This window comes from Hyla sarda, chromosome 5 (assembly GCF_029499605.1).
Source record: "Hyla sarda isolate aHylSar1 chromosome 5, aHylSar1.hap1, whole genome shotgun sequence".
Classification (NCBI taxonomy): Eukaryota; Metazoa; Chordata; class Amphibia; order Anura; family Hylidae; genus Hyla; species Hyla sarda.
In genome coordinates, this window is record NC_079193.1 from 256,964,083 (window position 1) to 256,982,148 (window position 18,066).

Here is an 18,066-nt window from a genome sequence, read left to right on the forward strand (position 1 = left end):
TAGAAGCCTGAAGCAGAGAGAGGGAAGCTGGAGCAAAGAATGCAGCTCGACGGTGGTTAGTGCCAGGACATGCTGCATTTCTGTGAGTGCCAATGACTGGCATTATATGGAAGATTATGCTATAGAATCACCATGAATGTCACTCATACACATTTAAACAGTGAAAGCTGTGGTGAAAATCCTTGACATTTTAAACTGAATAAGCATCCTGCAGACTTCAAAACCTGTAGCAATTCTGATTTCTTGGTGGGACATTTCTGGTGCATGTGGATAGGTTTTGAAAACATCAATAACTTCCATTGTATTGTTTATTGCTGTAGCTTGGCACAGCAGAATCCTCATGCAAATCTACAGATAATCTCTTGTGTCCAGCTTGACAGCTTCATGGCACTGCAGGTAGTGTGAGACAGTGATTTGGGGCTGCTACCCAAACTGCAATGCACATTCATCATGTAGCCATATCCTGAATGTGAAAAATGTTTAGCTATTCAGGTAAAAATCCCAAGTTTCCTTGTGTATAGTCTACAGACGAAATGTATCATCCCCTGCAACAGCGCAAAGGGCAAAACTGCTAATTCTTTGTTTGCAAGTTACTTATCTGCGCATAATTTTGCCACTCTGTGCTGGTGCAGGAAATAATAAATCCCCCCTACATTTCTAAATATGTACCACAGAGTAGTTCATTCATTCAGATAATTGGAGAGGAAGAGGAAAGGTATGAACCATGAAATATAAGTCTGAACACATTCAGTCTGCTGAGGCTTATGAGAGGATATGAAGCAATTTCGAATAACCTCATATTTTCAGATCTGTGAACAGTTATTCAAACATGGATAGTATAAATGTATGAATTTCTGTACCATACCATGAAAAGTAGACTTGTGGCTTGGCTTGCTGATAATGATTCAATATACTCTTGAACTTTATATTCTTAAATGGTTTACATATATTTACCATTTCGAAATGAGCAGAATAAGCTTATTATAAAAAATTTGGATTTACTGTATTTATGTAACATGTTGCACTCCGGCCGCTGACTCCGGGCGTGAGCGCAGCGTCCCTGTGTCCCCAGCTCCCGGCAGAGCTGGGATTCGCATGGCGGGATGCGCCCGCATGCAAATCCCGGCACGCCCCTTACCTCGCTCCACTCCTGCTGCTTCCTCTCAGCCCCGGCGCGCGCGTCCCAGTCGTTCTGGGCACGTGTGCGCCGGAGCTTTGAAATTTAAAGGGCCAGTGCACACATAATTAGTTAATGCACCTGTCACCATGTTATACGTTTTTGCACTGCCCACGCCCCCCCTGCCAGATCTTCAATGCTCATTGCCTAAGAGAATGCGTTGCCATTGCCTTTTTTGCCTACCCGTGTTTCCTGACCTTCCGGCTACGTTTTTTGACTCTGAACCTTTGCCGCCTGCCTAGACCTTCTGCTACATTGACTACGCCTCAGCCTCATCCTCCGGTACCTTGCTTTGCCCAGTTACCTGTGTGGTCGAGCCGTATTGGGGGTAGCGACCTGGGTGTCGCCTGCCGCAGAAAAATCCATCCTGCCTTGCGGCGGGCTCTGGTGAAGACCAGCGGCACCTTAGACTCCACTCCCCAATACGGTCCGAGTCATCAGCCACACAGGTAGAGAGGATCCACATCCAGTTCTGTGATAGCCCGCATTCAGGTGCGTGACAATTTAGACATGTGTTGTACTTACACAGTTTGTTTACAAATGAATTGAGCCTTGATTTTCTAAAATTCTTCTTTTATTCAAATATCTACTTTCATCAGGGCTCACGATAGTACAAATGTAAGGCATTCTGTTAGTTAACTTGTCCAAATTTTCAGCTCTGATCGTAGACCACTTCTCTTGTAGCAAGATGGTTTTGGCGTTTAACATCCCCGTCACGCACACCTGTCCAGATTATTAAAATACGTTCATTGGATTGCTATGAGGACTCCTGCATGGTCAAACCATGTTCTTCAGCAGAAGTCCCCAACCCAGTCCTCAAGGCCCACCAACAGTCCTGAATTAGAATTTTCCCCTGTTATATTCCAATGGAGTAAGTGAAAAATCCAGGAATGTTGGTGAGCTCTAAGGACTGGGTTAGGGACCACTGTTCTTCACCACCTCTTGTCATTCTTTTGACTAAATATTTAGTCATTGTTTTAGCAATTGTTTTCAGGCAGCAACACATATTTCAAGCCACTGGCTTTGCCAGAGTTTCCATTAGGCTAGGTTTCCACTCAGGTTTTTTTCTGGTGTTTTTTGGAAAACTGCCACTGCAGTTTTTGAGCCAAAGTCAGAAGTGGATCCAGTAGGAAGGAAAAGTATAAATCCTTTCTTTATTTTCTTTACATTGCCCATTCCTTTTGAATATACATCTGACTTTGGCTCAAAAACTGCAGTGGCAGTTTTTAAAAAAACGCCAGAAAGAAACATGTGTGGAAACCTAGCCTAAGAGCAGCATGAGAATTTCTTAAAGGAAAACTGTCAGCTTGCTCCCCCCAGCACTAACCAGCAGTACTGGCTTATACGTGCGGGGGACGCTGATCAGTATGATGCTTACTGTGCCGGATCTGCCCGGTCATTCGGCTGATATCTTTGTTTTTCCCTATATGAATTAAGTGTTAACTGGCATTGGCGGCGTTAACTGACACTCTGAAGTCACCACTGCCGGCTGCAGCGCCGCCCAGCTCATCAATATTCCTCCCCTCCCTCTTCTCCCCGCTCAGTAAAGAAGAGGGAGAGGCGGCGGGAGGGGAGGAATATTGATGAGCTGGGCGGCGCTGCGGCTGGCGGCAGTGACATCAGAGTGCCAGTTAACGCCGCCTGTGCAAGCTAGCACCCCAACCAGTACCGCTGGTTAGTGCGGAGAGGAACAAGCTGACAGTTTTCCTTTAAAGAGGAACTGACAGGCTGTTCACCTGCATTAAACACAATTTGTAGAGTTATGGCAGGTAAATCTTCTCTTGCACAATGGAGGCAGGGAGCCTGCTCGCCGAGCTCCCCTGCCTTTCCCTTTATGCCACCTGCTCTCTGAGCAGAGCACAGGTGCTGCTACTTTCAAGGTGATTCAGCAGTGTGGACAAGGGGAGTTTCACACGTGGCATGTGAAGAAATTTCAGTGCTTTCTTTGGGTCTATGGCCTTTGTTTTCTCAAAATGCAGCATTTTCTAGTTATGACATTTTCAGCCAATTTTCCATAGACTTTGCTTTTGTACTTTTAGGACGCATGTTAAAAAATGTGAATAATATCTGTGAAAATTTAAATAACACAACACAATTTATTTTTTATTTTTTTATATTTACAAATCTAGTGTGTTGTTGGAGGAATTCCTTTGGTTAACTAATACTAATGCACAATACTAAACCAGAATGATTCTGTTGGAAAGTGGCCATATTGTTTAAGTAAAAACTTGGTATGCAGCTAGTACCAGGCACCACCAGAGTTATCTCCACCTGACAGCACTATAGATTGTCTTTGGAGCAGGAGTGCGGAGGTGTATTGTTGCTGAATAGATTCTTTGGGGAAAAGTGATGGCATTTCCTTGCTGTGGTGTTTATACGTATCTGATGAGACAGTTAAAAGCTGAATGTCAACAGAATTTCCCAGTGATGACTAAAGAGTTGCTGGCCCCATTCTAGTAGCAATAACAGCTGCCGTGCAGGCACCAGTGTGTTCCTGCCTGGGATGTATCGCTGCCTTGACATTTGCTTTGCTGTACTGTACTATCTGATGTGCACATTTAGAAGTATTTGTGCAGATCCTTTAATTTTCTGCGTGTGCTGTGTATAGTCTGAGGGAATTATCCTTCTGTTGTATTTTGTATGTTTCTTTCCAAATCTGTTTTTGGTGGTGAATTTTTGTTCTTGTTAGCTATGAAATACTGTTCTAACTTTAACAGTGGAAACAGTGAATTTTAAATGTTCTTTTTGCCGACTTCTCTATAAAACATAGGATATCTTCATCTATTGCTGTAGGTCTGCGTGTCATCTTATGGACTTCCATAGGGTGCTGTATTATGTAAATATTCTGTTAGGATGCTTGTAGGGAAAGGTATTGCCTTTATATGGTTTCCAATGGAACATGGTTTAATTATTTTTCCTTATGCCTCCTATGAAACTAGAGGTAAAGGAAGTACACTAGGACCCCATACACTTCTCAAAAGCTGTATGGAGCCATAATATTGTAGTGTCAAAGAGCCATTAAAGGGGGATCTCTGGCGGAAACAAGTGGAAAACAAATGTTTTCAGATCAACTGGTGCCAGAAAGTTAAACAGATTTGTAAATTACTTCTATTTCAAAATCTGAAACCTTCCAGTACTTATCAGCTGCTGTATGCTCCAGAGAAAATTGTGAAGTTCTTTCCAGTCTGACAACAGTGCTCTCTGCTGACACCTCTGTCCGTGTCAGGAACTGTCCAGATTAGAACTGTCCATATCCCCATAGAAAACCTTTACTGCTCTGGACAGTTCCTGACACGAACAGAAGTGTCAGCAGAGAGCATTGTTGTCAGAACTTCACAAATTTCTCTGTAGTATATCTGTAGTATGCAGCAGCTGATAAGTACTGGAAGGGTTAAGATTTGCAAATAGAAGTAGTTTACAAACCAGTTTAACTTTCTGGCACCAGTTGATTTGAAAATTTTTTTTTCCACCGGAGATCCCCTTTAATCTCATGCACAGCTTTACTGGAATACTATAAGCACTACTGTATGCTAGTAGAGTCAACCCCCTGGGTAATAGTGTTGAGCGGCATAGGCCATATTCGAATTCGCGATATTTCGCGAATATATGGACGAATATTCGTCATATATTCGCTAAATTCGCATATTTGTAATATTCGTGGTTTATTTTCGCATATGCGGAAATTTGCATATGCGAAAATTAGCAAATACAAAAATTTGCATGGACAAAAATTTGCATATGCAGAAATTTGCATATGCAAAAAATAGCATATAGAAAAATTAGCATGAACGGAAATTCGCATATGCGAAAATTAGCATATGCGAAAATTCGTACGCCAGTCTCACACAGTAGTATTAGAGCCTTCTTTACACCACACAAGCTGGAGGGATGGTCACTGTGATGTGTACTGTGAAAAAAAAAAGGAATATTCCTAATTACGAATATATAGTGCTATATTCGTGAATATTCGCGAATATGCGATATTCAAGAATAAAATTCGCATTGCGAATATTCGCGAGCAACACTACTGGGTAACTGCAGAGAAATGAATAAAAATGATTTTTATTATCAATGATAATATTAATATACATCATTTATGATATCATACTCTTCAATTCAGGTGGAAGTGGGAAAGATGGAGATGGATGATGCATTAATATATGAAGAAGACTTTGATGAAAATGATGGGGTTGAAGAGGCAGAGGAAAGCGCAAGGATAAAACTTCTCCGCAAAGTTGCCTTCATTGCCTCAAAACTTAAAGAATTTATTGGCAACATTATAGCCACTGCTGGAAAAGTAGTTGTTACAATTTTACTTGGCATAACAGGTTGGTATTACCCAAAAAGGTACATTTCTTTAATAATATTGCTGTACAGATATTAAAGTACCCACACATGGTAACAAATGTATCATGGGGTTAATAAACTTCGCTGTGTACATATTCCCCATCATTGGACAGAGACCGATCAGCACAGAGCTTACAAGGGAAAATATCAGTTTACACCACGTAACCATCTGCCACATCTGTTCTCATGTTAAACACTATGGGGGAGATTTATCAAGGGCAAAATTGCAAATATTCTAAAATATGCATTTATAGGAATTTATGAGCTGTTTTAGCTAGTGAATAAGCTATTTGCGTTTGTGCGCAACAGGGAATATTTTTCTTTTCTTGGGGGGGCATGGAATGTGCATGTGTTGTTGTATGATTTATTACAGTGATCCCTCAACTTACAATGGCCTCAACATACAATAGTTTCAACATACAATGGTCTTTTCTGGACCATTGTAACTTGAAACCAGACTCAACATACAATGCTGCAGACAGTCCTGATCTGTGAAACGTGTCAATGGCTGGGAGAAGTGACCAATCAGAATGGGCATTTCACTGGTAAAACACATGTATTACTGAAGCGTATGCACTGACTGGTGTTTGGTAGCGCCCCCTACAGTACAGGGAGGTATTACATGTTCTGTACACTTAACCTGTCCCAGGGTTAGCTGCTCCTTTGGACTCAATGTGAGGGCGACTCCATGTAACTTTTTTAGGACATTGCATGTACTGTACAGGACCCCGAAGAAGATCCTGTTCTCTACATAGACCAGTGTTTCCCAAGCAGTGTGCCCCCAGCTGTTGCAAAACTACAACTCCCATCATGCCCGGACAGCCTTTGGCTGTCCGGGCATGCTGGGAGTTGTAGTTTTGCAACAGCTGGAGGCTCCCTGCTTTGGAAACACTGACATAGACAGTGATTTACAGCTCCCAGCTGATCTTTCTTACTTTTATGTGTAAAGATTTGCTTTATCTGTATTAGTTATCTACTTATTTTTCTTTAATTTTCACTTTTTACTATTTTTGGGTCTTCAGAACCAATTACCAGGTTTCCATAGAGTTCTGGTCTCAACATACAATGGTTTCAACATACAATGGTCGTCCTGAAACCAATTAATATTGTAAGTTGAGGGACCACTGTATATGCAAATATTTGGAAATTGAGTGAAAAACTTCATATTTATACTCCAGGTTCACTTTACACACTCAACGCAAAGATAAAGAGGTGACTTTTTTTTAATGAATTTTGTGCAAAAACTGCATCTTCTTACTTTACGTCAGCTTCCGTACACATTTTTGTAGATCTTTCCCAAAGTGTCCGAATAAAATTTTTAGAACCTCATCCACTTTTCTGCTATTCTAAATAATGAAGATTTTTCACCAGCAAATTCCACTGTAGAAAATATTCAACATTTAAAGGGGTTATCCAGGAAAAAACTTTTTTTTATATATCAACTGGCTCCAGAAAGTTAAACAGATTTGTAAATTACTTCTATTAAAAAATCTTAATCCTTTCAATACTTATGAGCTTCTGAAGTTAAGGTTGTTCTTTTCTGTCTAAGTTCTCTCTGATGACACCTGTCTCGGGAAACATCCAGTTTAGAAGCAAATCCCCATAGCAAACCTCTTCTAAACTGGGCGTTTCCCGAGACAGGTGTCATCAGAGAGCACTTAGACAGAAAAGAACAACCTTAACTTCAAAAGCTCATAAGTACTGAAAGGATTAAGATTTTTTTAATAGAAGTAATTTACAAATCTGTTTAACTTTCTGGAGCCAGTTGATATATATAAAAAAGTTTTTTCCTGGAATACCCCTTTAAGCTACAAATGACTCTACTCTACAAGTAGATAACAGACCTGATGAAGAGGGGAAATACCCCTTAGAATACCATCGTTGGTTTTAATAAAAAAAAAAAAAGATATATCTGCCATCAGTCTCTAGTCGAGTGACTTGGTATTTTGCGAGCTGGCGCTGAGGGGAGTATCCTCTTTTCAATAATGATTCCGCTGCTCTAATTGGATCACCTGTTCCTTGTATACTCTAAAAATGTCCAAATTGGAGTATACTCCATGTCATCTGTTTTACTGCATTATGTAATTTCTTTATTGTAACTACGGTATTTTCCCTAAATATAGAACCTAACACTTCTATTTTTTTTCCTTCTGTCTAGGCATGATGTTGCCTTCGTTGACCTCAGCTGTGTATTTCTTTGTATTTTTGGGGTTATGCACATGGTGGTCCTGTTGCCGAGTATTTGATCCGCTGATATTCAGCTGTCTATGTGTATTAATGGCCATATTTAGTGCAGGGCACTTGATTGGACTTTATCTGTATCAATTTCAATTTTTTCAAGAGATCATTCCACCCGGTGATTTTTATGCCAGGTAGGTAGAAAAGATGAATGAATGAATAAATGAATTAGTTAATTTCAATGCTGACACTTCAGAAGACGTGTTGCCAGGTTGTCCCTTACCCTAACAATAACATCTGATTGTTCGGTGACTTCACTTCAAAAAGTTGTTCAGTTAAATCCTGTCAAATGACTGGACACCATAACAAAAACCTGAAGAACCCAATTAAAATCAGTGGGGTCCATTGGGCTTTGTTGGCTTGCAGCAGACCAGCTGGTTGCATTTGCCGCTGCTGATCCAAGTCGGCGACAGATGCCCCAAACAGAACCTTCAACGGTTCCTTTTCTTGGTCTGTGGCAGTTTCTCAAAAATGCAGCATTCTCTAGATTTTTTTTTTTTTTGCTTTTTAATTCTTTGAATCACACATTTAAAGAATTATATTAATTGTAATGAGAAAAGTGTCACTAAAAATAGTAAACCAAAAATACATGACCTAAAATACTCTATTTTGTAAACAAAAATTCACAAAAACTGCATTGTGAAGCACCAAAATGTTGGTGGCTTTTTCATACCCACCAAAAAAAAACTCCATTAAAAGTATGTGTAAGGCTAGGTTTCCACACAGGTTTTTTTTCTGGCATTTTTTGAAAACTGACATTGCAATTTTTGAGCCAAAGACAGGAGTATATTCAAAAGGAATTGGAAATATATAGGAAGGACGAATACTTCTGCTTCCTATTGGATCCACTTCTGATTTTGGGTCAAAAACTACAGTGGTAGTTTTCTAAAAAAAAAAAAAAAAAAAAGACTGTGTGGAAACCTAGCCTAAGGTTAGGTTTCCAACCAGTTTTTTGGGGCATTTTTAGAAAAACTGCCACTGCAGTTTAAGAGCCAAATTTAGAAGTGGATCCAGTGGGAAGGAGAAGTATAAGTCCTCCCTTTATATTCCCCATTACTTTTCAATACACTTCTGGGTTTGGCTCAAAAACTGTAGTTTTCCAAAAGAATGTCAGAAAAAACCTGTGTGGAAACCTGTGTGGAAATTATCATCTACTTCTTTGTTAGGCTGCAATTTCCCCTAATTTTGGACTAAGTTTATGCTTATTTTTTTGCTTTTTTAATTGCAAAAAAGGTTGAAATTCCAAACGTATTTTCGATAGTTTTTATTTTTTTATTTTTTTTTGCTTTTTGGTAATTTTTTGGCCCATGTTTCCACATTTTATTTGCCCATATTTTTTAGCAGTTTCTTGAGTTGTAATAACAGCTCTAGCCCCCCAAAATGTTTACTCAAGACATATTATGGATGGTTGACAGACCTAAATACATGCCAACGTAAATGTGTTTGTTTTTTTTTTTTAAACAGACACTTATACAGTTTTTTCTTTTTTCTTTTCTTTTATAATGTTCCCATTGCTCTTAAATTTATCTATAGCTGTGGCTCGAAAAACTGCAACAAAAACGGCCACAAAGAGCCATGTGTGATGCTTCCTTATAGCATTGTCTCCTATGTAATTAACAATGTGTGTGTCTTGCGGCTCGGCACAGTCCGGCACAGGAGCTCATTGGTTTGCTGATGGGGAGATGTTAATTAACGTGTGGTTTTGTTTAGTTTTGGCTAAATTGAGTAAGCGGCTTCATTCATCCTGTGATTTCACTTTCCATCAGCCAGCAGTCATTTTAGAGGCTTATAACTTCCTGGCTGCTGCTGCTGTAATTCTTTGAAGTAGGGATATTAATCACAAGAGAGCCTTTCATACACCAGAATTTTTGCATGAAATTTTTAAAATGCCAATATTACTGTTTAAAATGTACACACTGTAGCCCTTTAAAACACATACAGCTGACTGCCGGACTACTATTTTATTGATTTACTATAGAGACGGACAGGGCTCACCAGACAATCGATACATTACTCTTCTAAAGAAGGCACATTAACTTGCCTTCTGTAGTTTAAACGGGATGTAGCTTCTCTCCAGCAAGAATCCTTGGCGTCTTGCCAAATTAGTGCTAAGCCATGTAGAGGAGCTCATTGCTGTGCCACGGATGTTACTGACCTTATGTGCGCTTTGTAACATTTGCATGAATTTGCAATGCCTAGATGAATTAAGGGTGTCCCCTGCTGGGTCTACTTGAAAAATACAAGGAATTTTGTCATAATTTTACACTTGCTTACAACAGCATATTTGCATTATTTTAATATGAAGTTATTCTGTATGAGCTCATATACAGTATTTAGAGAAGTTGGAGATGAGGCTTTTATTAGGTATCTTGATCTTGGACTAACATATTTGAGGCATTACACCAAAGGTATTTTGATGTGCAATCTATAGTAAAAGTAGAAATGTCCACTTGGCTCCTATTTGGAGTAATAGTACTGTGTTCCAGTTATGGTGCCATAACATATTTCCTGCGACCAACTCAGTTTCTAAACTTATCATTGAAATTCAGAACAGTTCAGATTTATCTGGGGCCTCAGTTAGGCTGGGCTCAAATATATCAGTTGTCAGGCATAGTTTCCCTTTGGCGTGCACCGGAGGGAAACTGAAGCCAGAACTGATCCAATTTGAATGGGACAGTTCACAATCACCCAGTTTCTCAATTTCGACGCCGGATGGTTGGACACGCCAAACAGCATCGGACAGGGGAATGCAGCTTGCTGCATTCTCCTGTCCAGTGCCACAAACAATGGATGCCGGATGCCATACAACTGATGACAACTGATGCACGTTGTCATCAGTTGCGTCAAGATTTAAGCTAAGTTTACCTATGCCGGATGCCGGTCATATGTGAACCCAGCCTTAAAACACCAGATCATCAGACAGGCTGAACGGGGAAACACTTCTTGCAGTGTTGGCCATTGGCAGCTGCATGTTAGCTAGATGCAACTGACTATTTGTATGGCTATACCCTAATATATTGCAATTATATTGGGCAGCATATTGTGGTGACTGCAATAGTTTGCAATGAGCTGACGTTCCAAATAAATATCAAATGGCATGAAACAAAAGGTACGTTCAAGTTCCCATCTAAACATGGATATACAGTAGTTTCATGAAATAATAAAGCAGTAATTAATATATTAATAAATAATATATTTTCCATACAGTATTTATTCATCCTCTCTCTCTATTACAGGTTGTTTGGTGTCACTTCAATTGTTCAAACCAACTGTTCAAGTACATGGAAATTTATAGCAAATCCAAGCATAAAATGGTACCACTATAGCAACCCCGTCATGCTGTTAGTACTGTATTACACGTTGGCAACTCTGATACGTCTTTGGCTGCAAGAACCTGTCGTAAGTGTAACATTTTATTAATTATTTATTTTTATTGATCCTGGGATTGGATGTTCTTGTTCCAAGGAAAACACATTAAAGAAACCACTTAAATACAACTGTATCAAACTCTTAATGGACCTATTTGTTTTCAGACTAATACAGTGCAGTAAGTCAGTTAGCATTTTCACTTTGCCATTGATCTCTATTGATCATTGAGTTGTCCTGCCCTTGTACAGTCTACTTCTTGTTTCCTGTGCATTTCAGGGTTTTACCCAGCAAAGTGCTTAATCCCTTAACAAAGTAAATGCCTTCTCACAGTACAATTTGCCTTTGGTTTTATATATACGCTCCATCAAACTCCATGTGTACAGTGGTACAGCAATGTGCAATAGTGAAGGCAGGTGTGAAAAGAAATGCTGCAAAGTAAGAATGCTTTCAAAAACAGAAGTGTTATTAGTTTATTTTTTATTAGTTAAAATGTAAAGTGAACGAACGAACAGAAGAGAAATCTAAATCAAGTCAATATTTGGTGCCACCTCCCTTTACCTGTCAAACAGCATCAATTCTTCTCGGTACATTTGTACATGGTTTTTGAAGGTATTCAGTAGGGAGGTTGTTCAGAACATCTTGGAGGACTAACCACAGATGGATGTAGACCTGCTCAAATCCTTCTGTCTCTTCATGTAATCCCAGACATCTTAAAGGGGTATTCCAGGATTTTTTTATTTGACTATGCTACAGGGGCTGTAAAGTTATTGTAGTTCACAATATAGTGCCTGTACCTGTGTGTGACGGTTTCCTCACAATTCTTATGTGATTTTCGCCACAATATTTATTTTTAACAGCATACAAACTGACTCATGTCTCGGGATTTCCCAGATTGCAGTGTGTCGAGACCTTACATCACTAGTCAGGTGATCAGAGGGAGCCTGCTTGAATTTTGCAACAGCTGTAGGCCCTCTGGTTAGAAAACACTGTCTTTTAATGGGTGGGGTAGCTGATGTATGGAAGGGAGGAAAGTGACCTCATACTTGCAAGCATGGAACTTTGGGATGTGTAGTTTAGAGAACAAAATCAAACAGGAAATACCCAGTTCTGGCAGGTATGTACTAAAATCACCTTATTGTGGATAAACCCTTTAATGATGTTTAGATGAGGGCTTTGTGGAGGCCATATCATCACTTCCTTTACTCTTTATGCTTTAGATACTTCTTAATTACATTGGTTGTATGTTTCGGGTTGCTGTCCTGCTGCAGAATATATTCGGAGCCAATCAGATGCCTCCCTGATGATAGATAAGTGTCTGCCTGTATTTCTCAGCATTGAGCACACCATTAATCCTGGCCATATCCCCAACTCCATTTGCTGAAATACTACCCCAAACTTGTAAGAAACTTCCATCCTGCTTCACTATTGCCTGCAGAGACTCATTAATGTACCACTCTCCAGTCCTTCCGTATACCTTCTGTTACAGACAGATATTTCACATTTTGACTTATCAGTTCAGAGCACCTCCTTCCATTTTTCTGCATAATGGGTCCTTCATTTATATTCTTGGCCAACCATAGTGTCTATGTTCCTGTGTCTTTAAAAGAGCTTAAACAGTACATATTGAAATCCCTGTCTGCTTTGAAAACTTTGCCTGGTAGAAACCTTGTTATTGCAATGTAGCTACCCTGTGTCTTGTTGCTGTGCACAGTCTTGCCATGGTGTATGACTTGTGACATGACATTATTTACCACATATATAGAAGAGTTTTTCTGTTCTTTATGCAGTTTTAAAGAGGTACTCCACTGGAAAAAAAAATGTTTTTAAATCAACTGATGCCAGAAAGTTAAACAGATTTGTAAATTACTTCTATTTAAAAATCTTAATCCTTCCAGTACTTATCAGCTGCTGCACACTCCAGAGGAAGTTCTTTTCTTTGTGAATTACCTTTCTGTCTGACCACAGTGCTCTCCACTGACACCTCTGTCCATGTCAGGAACTGGCCAGAGCAGGATAGGTTTGCTATGGAGATTTGCTCCTACTCTGGACAGTTCCTAAAATGGACAGAGGTGTCAGCAGAGAGCACTGTGGTCAGACAGAATGGAAATAAAATTAAAAAAAGAACTTCCTGTGGAGCATACAGCAGCTGATAAGTACTGGAAGGATTATGGTGTTTAAATAGAAGTATCTGGAACAATCAAAGAACACATAGGTGCACTCACCGCAAAGCAGAGACTGTCGGGTCTGGAAGTCAGATGACGGGATGCCGGGTCATGGCATGGGCACTGGTGAAGGGTGGCACTCGGAGCACTCCGAACGCCACACATCTGACTTCCAGACCCGACAGTCTCTGCTTTGCGGTGAGTGCACCTACGTGTTCTTTGGTTGTCCCATATTTGATGCTTTACACTTGTGTACACGAGACTTTGACGAAAGGTCACCGAGGACCTTGCTGCCCACAGTATAAGCTGATATAGCCCCTTGAGTGCTCTCCCCATTTTCTTTGCCTTGTTTCTTGGTAATTTACAAATCTGTTTAACTTTCTGGCACCAGTTGAGTAAAAAAATGTTTTCCAGCAGAGTACCCCTTTGAGCCTCCTAAAAACCTGTTACTATATTGCAGAGCTGGTACTTTCCTAGTTTTAAGCCTCCTACACAGCTGTTTCTGTTTCAATAATTGCTGTGTTTTAACTTTTAAATAAAAATGTTGACAATTATCACCTATTTAGTATAATTGGTTAACCTATAATCCTACAAAATCCCTGATTTTGTGCAAGTGTACCTAGAAGAATTGATTAAGTTTTGAAGGCAAATATTGATTTCATTTTGCATTTTATTAATTAATAAAAATAAACTGTTAACACTTCCATTTTTTAAAGCATTCTTACTTTGCAGCATTTTTTTCCGCACCTTCCTAAAACTTTTGCACAGTACTGTATAAGGTAGCATTGCTTCTTGGAAAAATGATCTCCATTTATTTTGATGGAACCAGACTGTTCTGCTCCATACTAAAGGAGATGCTTAGGCTATATGCTCAGCCATACAGGCTCTATGCCAGTAGGCATGAGCCCTAAAGTAAACTAAAATCTTCATGAATGGGATGTTTGGTAAGGAAGGAATGGCACAATAAAACTCTGTTGACTCTGGCGGTATTGGTTTCCATTGGGGTTTCTATTTATGGACAGCAAAAATAGCACTGTTTGCAGCCGTCAAAAATACCATGTATATTAGAAAAGATCCCGGCACTCCAACTGTTCATCTAAAGGGTTTTATTAGTGTTTACACTGCATAACAAATAAGCAGTACGCGTTATGGCAATTCATAGCCGTAGGCTATGAATTGCCATAATGCGTATTGCTTATTTGTTATGCAGTGTAAATGCTAATAAAACCCTTTAGAATACAGTTGGAGTGCCAGGATCTTTTCTAATACATTTGGACTTACCCGATCCGCATGCACCTACAGGCTCCAGTGCCGACCATCTACTCCTACAGTCAAAAATTCCAAAACCCTTTAGAAGACAGTTGGAGTGCCGGGATCTTTTCTAATACATTTGGACTTACCCTATCCGCATGCACCTACAGGCTCCAGTGCCGACCATCTATTCCTACAGTCAAAAATACCATGGCACCTTACATACTTCATTAAAAAGCAATAGGCTTTGTTCTTACATTAAAAAAACAGTCTAAAAAAGTAGAATTAATAAAAAAAACTGAGCCGTGAACCGAGCCATAGTAAAATATATTTATTTTTGTTTGTTTTATTTTGAAGGGGTGCACATAATTTTATATCTTTGTTCTTTTTTTCTTGAAAATATTTGGATTTAGCATTGAATTTAAAAAGGCTAGCCTCTCCATATTTAGAACTACCTGTATATGTTCTGATTTAAGAATGACTGTTGTAATAACTGGATGACTTACTTTTGTAGGTGGTCTATGAAGAAAATAAAGAGGATGAACTGGAAAGAGAAGGAGACTGCAGCCCACCGCCACTCACTGCAGAAAGAAGGCGAAGCTTGTGGCACGCAACTCACTGCAACACGGAAGAGAGAAAAGTAAGACTGTTTTCAGTGAAATGATTACAGACAAGTTAGATTCCTGGAGAATACATTCAGTAGTCTTGTATAAATACACCAGTGTCAGAAAATGTAGAGAAATATGGAGAATAAGAAATTGGTTTGGATTCATATTTTAGGGATGGCATTGTAGATTCACTACTGTGCATTGTTAGGGTGCATTCACACCACGTTTTGTACATACGGGTGCCGGATCCGGCGGGGGGAGGGGAAAACCGGGCGCTCCCGTACCCTGGCCAGATCAGCCCGTGACTCCATTTACTTTAATGATCCAACCGGAGTCAAACGGTGACTCCGGTCGGCTCAGTTTTGACCCGTATGCGGTTTCCTGACTGGACCTAAAACCGTAGTATACTACGGTTTTAGGTCCGGTCCAAAACCGCATACGGGTCAAAACTGAGCCGACCGGAGTCACCGTTTGACTCCGGTTGGATCATTAAAGTAAATGAGTCACGGGCTGATCCGGCCAGGGTACGGGAGCGCCCGGTTCCCCCCCCATCCCCCCCCCCGCCGGATCCGGCATCTGTTTGTACAAAACGTGGTGTGAATGCACCCTTAGACAGTATTAGATGTGTCAATAATGGTTGTCCTCTTGCAAGTATTTAGGGTGCCCGCCCATATACCTTAGACAAAAGTTGTCTAAACAAAGTCGTTGGCGGGTTTAGCTGACTGTCTAAAGTGTAATGTGGTCTTCTGACTTTCAGCTGTGGAAAATAGGGAGTGATAATTATTGGCCAAACAGATATTCGTCCAGTTATTGAAAGTGTTTGGCCATCCTATGGATTTTGCATACAATGACAGTATTAAGAAAGAATATGGGGAAAAAAAGAATTAGGATCCCACTCTGCCAATTATTTGTGGTGTATTTGATTGATAACTTTGCAATTGTTGCTTTTGAGTATGAATCATTCATTGGTTAAGCCTATGAGAGTACAGTTTGCTGGTCAACTGTGTCACACAAATAAGTTTGACTAAGGTACATGGATAGTAGATGCTTTGTGCACCATGGTGTACTGCCTTTTCACTCTACTATATGCCTAGATGTTCTCTGCAGTATGACATTAGAGCATGCCACAATTTACTTTCTGTCAGAGCCTGTCAGAACATAACTGTATGTCTCTGTATAAAAATAGACCCCATTAGAGGCCCATACATCCCTATAGGCACTATATTATGACTCAATACATATTACCGCCAAGTACTGTACATGAGCTCCTAACCTAATTAAATTATGCGCGTGTCCACCAAAAAACCCTGCAAGAATAGTGACTTTATAGGGAACCAATCATCTGATTTTACCCTATATAATGCTTTGCAAAGCGTTATATAGGGTAACATATTTATCCTCAGTATCCCCGGGGGACGCATCTGCCCCCAGGGATGGTAAGGACATGAATTTAGAAACTAGTCACCTCCGTGCCCATAAGTCGTCCCCTGAGCGGGGAGCTTCTCTCACTGAACAGACGGAGCAGAGCAATGACACTGCTCATCAATCAAGTGGAGGGGGTGTCGCTGCCGGCTGAAGAATGGGACTAGGTGAGAGGAGCTCCCCACCCAGGGGACAATTTACGGGCGCAGCGGTGACTAGTTTTTAACTTCATATCCTCACCATCCATAAGGGCAGGAGTGCCCCCCCCCGGGGATGGTGAGGATAAAGATTTTACCCTATACAACGCTTTGCCAATATAGGGTATATAGGGTAAAATCTGATCATTGGTTCCTGTCATCAAACCATATTTTCTAAACTAACTCAGATTATATGCCCTAACTAATCCTAACACTCCTCCTGCCCTTAAAAAAAATTTCCGAGCTTTAAAAAACTTTCTATCATACCTTTCCCCTTGCTTACATTGTGCGAGCTCCCGGCAGGAGAAAGTGGGCGTTCCCCAGCAGACACAACTTCGCTGAAGCCTGCCTGAGCTGTGCCTCCCCATGCCCCGCACACACTTCCTAAGTTTGGTCTCCTGCCAGGCCGGGAGGAGACCCAACTAACTGTTTGACAGGGAACAGAACAGAGCCACCTAGTGGCCATTTTTTCAAATCACATTAAAAACATAAAAAGGTTGAGAATTTTAAAAGCAAATAAATAGCAAAGTGTCTTATAATTACATAAGGAACAACATATTAAAAGTTTAGTTACCACTTTGCATACCAATATCTTTCCCCTTTATCATTGCCTTTAACTATGGAAAATCAAGTGTGACCTTCTCTGGCCTTTTAGGCTACAGTAAATGATTCTCAGTGTATTGTATTGCAGACGCTTCATTAAAGAGTAAATTGTAGCTAAAATTCAATAGACATCAGTATGCAAAAAAAAAAATAATAAGTTTTCTAAAAAACGAAATGCCATTTTTGTTAAAATGTTTTTCCACAAATTCATTATAACGCATATGTCTTCTATTGTCTTTTAGCTACTGTTTTCCTTTAATGTCATGTGTGTTGTATCCTTCCTTTATTTTGTTTCCGTGCTGTATATATGTTGTCTATATGTACGGTTGCATTCCAGAGCGTTGTAATCATTATGGCTAGTATTAATTTATTTTATTTTTTTCTTGCTTTGCTTTTTGCAGCTACTTTCCTTGACTCAAGATGAATACAAGCCATCTGATGTTAGTATACAAGCAAGAGTTTATGTCACAATTGTGCATTACTAGTTAGGCAGACGCATGCCATCGCATACCTGAGTAGCCTTATATGCATGTTCAGTATCAAACTGTCTATATGCCAAATGAACCATTGGCAAGAAGGTATATGGAGAGATGAGGCTTCCAAAACAGGGGTGTGTTCTATAGGTATAGTCAGGTGACCTATAAAAAACACATGCATGCACAATGGGGCATGTTTATTAGGAGTTTACATTT

At 40.0% G+C, this 18,066-nt stretch overlaps 1 protein-coding gene and 1 long non-coding RNA gene across 2 annotated transcripts in view; one reads left to right on the top strand and one right to left on the bottom strand.

Moving 5' to 3' along the window:
* PIEZO2 (piezo type mechanosensitive ion channel component 2) overlaps positions 1-18,066 on the top strand; it is a 398,577-nt gene that overhangs the window by 253,766 nt on the left and 126,745 nt on the right. Inside the window, exons 6-10 of the mRNA XM_056521559.1 lie at positions 5,298-5,505; positions 7,683-7,896; positions 10,999-11,161; positions 15,059-15,184; positions 17,776-17,814. Of these exons, the coding sequence (XP_056377534.1) occupies positions 5,298-5,505; positions 7,683-7,896; positions 10,999-11,161; positions 15,059-15,184; positions 17,776-17,814 (750 nt within the window). The remainder of the gene's footprint in view (positions 1-5,297; positions 5,506-7,682; positions 7,897-10,998; positions 11,162-15,058; positions 15,185-17,775; positions 17,815-18,066) is intronic.
* On the bottom strand, positions 9,750-17,964 carry LOC130273960 (uncharacterized). Its single transcript, XR_008844185.1, has 3 exons — positions 17,886-17,964; positions 15,051-15,162; positions 9,750-9,988 (listed from the first exon to the last, which is right to left on the bottom strand). It is a non-coding gene; the product is annotated as an uncharacterized LOC130273960 (long non-coding RNA).